Genomic DNA, 4643 nt, shown 5'->3' with positions numbered 1-4643 from the left:
TTGGACGATAGTCATTCAGACCAGTCACTGTAGAGCTTTTTGGGACTGGGATGATGGTGGCAGTCTTCAGGCAGGTGGGAACTGTCTCCAGGGTAAGAAAGGTGTTAAGGATGTCTGCCAGCAACTCGCAGAGCTGATCGGCACATTCCTTCAACACTTTTCCGGGGATGTTGTCTGGGCCAGTTGCTTTGTGCGGATTAATCCTCCTGAAAGTACTCCTTACTTTGGCTGAGGTCACGCTGAGATGCTCTTCATCTGGTGGTGAGGTGAGTCTGGTGCTGGGTGGTCTGTTCGGGTCTTCAAAGCGTGCATAGAACTTGTTGAGGGCATCAGGCAGTGATGGGTCTTTGGGGCATTGTTCACTTCTTCCTTTATAAGCTGTTATGCACTTAATGCCCCTCCACATGCTCCGAGGGTCTTGTGAGATGAATTGACCCTCGATCCTCTGTGCATATGTGGCTTTGGCCTTCTTAATACCAGCAACCAGCTCTTTTCTTGTCCTACTCTGCTCCTCTGAGTTTCCAGACTCAGAGGAGCAGAGAGCAGGGTGCGCACCTCTGCATTCAGCCAAGGTTTTCTGTTTGGGTAGTCCTCACATAATCTAAATAAAAATGCTAATGAAACAGATTGGGAAACACCTGGAGTGATTGGAGCTCGGGACCTGTGCCACCACTGAACCTACCAGACACACCTGTTCCTGGTGTCTGCGAGAGGGCCCAGGACGCTTGTCACTACTACTCGTCTGCAGAAGATCCAGGGCCTGCCGCAGAGGATCCAGAGCCTGCCTCATAAGATCCACAGCCTATCGCAGAATATCCAGGGCCTGCTGCAGAGGGTCCAGAGTCTGCTGCAGTAGGTCCAGAGTCTGCTGCAGAGGGTCCTGTGTCTGCTGCAGTGGATCTGGTGTATGCTACAGAGGGTCCGGTGTATGCTACAGAGGGTCTGGTGTATGCTGCATAGGATCCGGTGTCTGCTGATGCCTTGACGACCGCTGACAAGGGTCCAGTGTCTTCTGACACCTCAATGACCACTAACAAGGGTCCATTGTCTGCTGATGCCTTGATGACCGCTGACGTCTCAACGATCACAGATACCTCGATGACCGCAGATGCCTCGATGAACACAGACTGTCTCACAGCTACCAAAGCATCTCCCAAGGTGGTCTCTATGTCCACAGAGGTCTCTAGGTTTGCAGAGGGCCCTGATTATCATGAGTATTCCATGCCTCCTGCTGCAGTCCCAGAAGTGGCCACACCTCCTGTTACAGTCCCAGAAGCATCCATGCTCCCTTCTGCCATCCCTGAAGTGGCCGTTCCCCCTTCTGCAATCTCAGAAATGACCACGTCCCCTTCTGCAGTCCCAGAAGTGGCCACATCCCCTGCTGCAGTTCCAGAAGTGGGCATGCCCCCTGCTGCAGCACCTGTGTCTCCTACGCTGCCAGCAGCCTATGAGGCTTCTATACCGCCTACATCCCCTGAGTTTCCTATGCCAGCTGCATCGCCTGAGGTCTCTATGCCAGCTGTAGTCTCAGTAAACAGCTGCGGTATCCCTGGGCTCACCCTCATCTACAGCTTCCCAGGTCAAGGCTACAGCTGCAGGATACATAGGCTCATTGTTATCTACAGCTTTCCTAGCCTCTGTGACAGCTGAGGTCCCCCTGGTCCCCGCACCAGAACCTATGGTCTCTCCAGTCCTCTTTCCCCGCACTGATTGGTCACGGTCTCTTGGGGTGTCATTCACCATTGGTCTACCCTGTGCTGGATGGCCCCCTGGCCGCCCACCTGGCTGCCAACCTGAACTATAGTCCCATGATGGGCGGTCCCCCAGCCATCTACCTGAACTATGGTCCCATGATAGGCAGTACCCCAGCCATCCAGGTGAAATATGGTCCCATTATGGGTGGTCTCCCGGCCATCCCCCTGAATTGAGGCCCCGTGATGGGCAGTCTCCTGGCCACCAACTTAAAATCTTTCCCATTGGCCCTCTCTATGTCTTGTTTCCAGGCTCTGTCTTGTCAGTTTTGTTTTTTTCATTCTTGTGTCCCCTTGTAGCCTCCATCCTCATTGCTGCCCCCTCCCTCCCACCCAAGTTTTGGGGGAGGGTTTTTTGGATGTCAGGGGACATCTTTAGGGAGGGGGTACTGTGAGGATTGTGCCCTCCTGTGTGATGTTTCTGTCCTCTCCCTGTTATGATTACCCCCTGCTTCCCACACCTGTAATGTCTCACAGGTGCTGTGTCTTAGGTCTCATTAGTATTTGTATATAAGTCTACGTCAACTGTTTCTCGTCTTCTAGTCTCTTCATGTTCACCTTGCTCCCTGTGTTTCCCAGGATCGCCTGTTAATGTGAGTTTTGCTGCCACGTCAGCATGTTTATTTAATAAATTATATTTATTTTACATTCTGGAGTCTTCAGTGTCCTGCCTGCACCATTGGGTTCGACCTTTAAAGCACCGTTTATGACACTGCCAAGGCGTTCATGCTCTGTTTTCCTTTGTGTCTCCTATTTCACATTCTCCATGTAAATTTTGCTGCCAAATCAGCCTTTTTATTATCAGTTTCAATAAATAGTTTTCTTATTTTATTCTTGAGTTCTCCGTGTCTGTCTGCACCCTGAGTTCAACTAAACCACAGATAATGATAGAAATATTATAATGTATGATCATGGGCAGCACGGTGGCGCAACTGGTAGAGCTGCTGCCTCTCAGCGAGCAGGTCCCTGGTTCAAACCCCGGTCCAGGGGCCTTTCTGGGTGGAGTTTGCATGTTCTCTCCGTGCATGCGTGGGTTTTCTCCGGGTGCTCCGGTTTCCTCCCACAGTCCAAAAACATGCATGTTAGGCTGATTGGTAACTCTAAATTGTCCCTAGGTGTGAGAGAGAGAGTGAATGGTTGTTTGTCTCGTTTGTCTCGATGTGGCCCTGTGATGGACTTGCGACCCGTCCAGGGTGTACCCCGCCCCTCGCACAGTGATTGCTGGACATGGGCACCAGCGACCCCCGTGACCCAAAATGGAATAAGCGGGTAAAGAAAATGGATGAATGGATGGATGGATGGATGATCATATAGTTTTATTCTGCATTAGTCTTTATGCACAAAATGTGAGTCAAAACGATCAAACATGATCAACTTGCGATGTTTAGTATATTAGCTCTGGAGCTAACGCTATATTTATGAGCTCTGCAGCTAACGTGAAAGCTAAAAGGTAAAGTGGAGTCATGCCACATGAACTAGCATTGATGGCCTCCATCTGCATGGCAGCAGCGGACTGCTTTCACAAGTGTGACATTAAATTAAAAAAATTATAAAAACTAAACAGCATTTATAACAGTAACAGCATTTATAACAGTATATGGTCTCATTTTATAGCTGAAGTAAATTATGAAATAAGGTCTTTTGTTCTAACTAGTCCGGAATCCCTTTAAGGGTACAACAAAACGAATTTGTGCAACCTTTATTCAGTGAAGAAACATCTCAGTGTTCGTGGGTGTGGTCTCTCCTGTCAATTGAGCTTCTATTCGTAGAGCACTAGAGACCACTTAATAGTTTTTGGGCAAATAAACTTTAGTTATGACTTTTTTAACCACTAAATCTTAACCACAGTTGAACAAGGTGCATTTGAACCAACATGTTAGGTAGTGCTCTCCAGCACAATCAGTCAAACATCCATCCATCCATCCATCCATCCATTATCTTTTACCCGCTTCTTCCATTTTGGGTCACGGGGGTTGCCGGTTCCCATGTCCAGCAATCACTGTGGAAGGGGCGGAGTACACCCTGGACAGGTCGCACAATATTTTAATAATTATTTAAGAAGAATTGTTTCACATTTCTGCTGCAATGAAGAAATTAGATCAAGGTCAAGGTGTGAAGCTTTCTTGCAAATAAAGTATGTTGCAATGTTAGCTACATCAACTATTTGTCTTAATGATGGATGCAGAGACAAGCTGCTATCTAAATCAATTTAAACCTTTTTTGGTTGAATATAGTTGCTGACATGAAATTAAAAAAACACTCCACCATTTACAGACTTCATCAGATGACGCTAATCAAAAATCTGACCCCTCCAAAAGCCCCAGCAGATCAAACCTCATTCCTTTTGAAGCTTTTTGTTTTGGTCAACATCTTAAAAGATTTTGACAAGTAGTCGACACTCCCACCATGAAATGTCATGGTGGGGGTTTGTTATGGGCATGGGGGTGCGGGTGGATTGGTAGAAGTCACATTAGGTCATGTGAATGAGGAAGTTCTGACATCTGTGTCAGATTAAGTTCGATACTATGCACAATGTGTGATGAGAACGAGTTGTTGCCTCCCTACTCTCCTCGCTTTTTACTGAGGCCTCTTTAACACAGCAGACACGCAACATGTTTTGTACAGATAAAGGGAGAAAGAGGTAGTACCAGGAAGAGAGTTCAGAGCTCTGGGATTTACGGAAGTTTTCACACAGCACTGTTAACTTCACATGACACCAGCTGTTCGACAACACACCAACTTTTCAAGTCACAGAGTCTGGATAAAGATGTGAGCTCCTCCACCTGTGGCTACAACATGAATTGTTCTGCATTTATCCACCGTTCGGTTTGTTTGGGCCTGATGATCAGAGAAATTTTACTTCAGCTTTGATTTATTTTTAACATATTTTTA

The 4643-nt window shown here is 47.4% G+C and overlaps 1 protein-coding gene across 1 annotated transcript in view; it reads left to right on the top strand.

Moving 5' to 3' along the window:
* Positions 1–1098: 1098 nt before the first annotated feature.
* The window catches only part of LOC119411505 (long-chain-fatty-acid--CoA ligase 3-like), a 53997-nt gene continuing 50452 nt past the window's right edge, over positions 1099–4643 (top strand). The window contains exons 1-3 of the mRNA XM_037678455.1: positions 1099–1530; positions 1692–1877; positions 2004–2013. Of these exons, the coding sequence (XP_037534383.1) occupies positions 1099–1530; positions 1692–1877; positions 2004–2013 (628 nt within the window). The remainder of the gene's footprint in view (positions 1531–1691; positions 1878–2003; positions 2014–4643) is intronic.

The sequence above is a fragment of the Nematolebias whitei genome, chromosome 6 (assembly GCF_014905685.2).
Source record: "Nematolebias whitei isolate Nwh7 chromosome 6, NemWhi1, whole genome shotgun sequence".
Classification (NCBI taxonomy): domain Eukaryota; kingdom Metazoa; phylum Chordata; class Actinopteri; order Cyprinodontiformes; family Rivulidae; genus Nematolebias; species Nematolebias whitei.
This window is presented reverse-complemented; position numbering and strand designations above follow the sequence as displayed.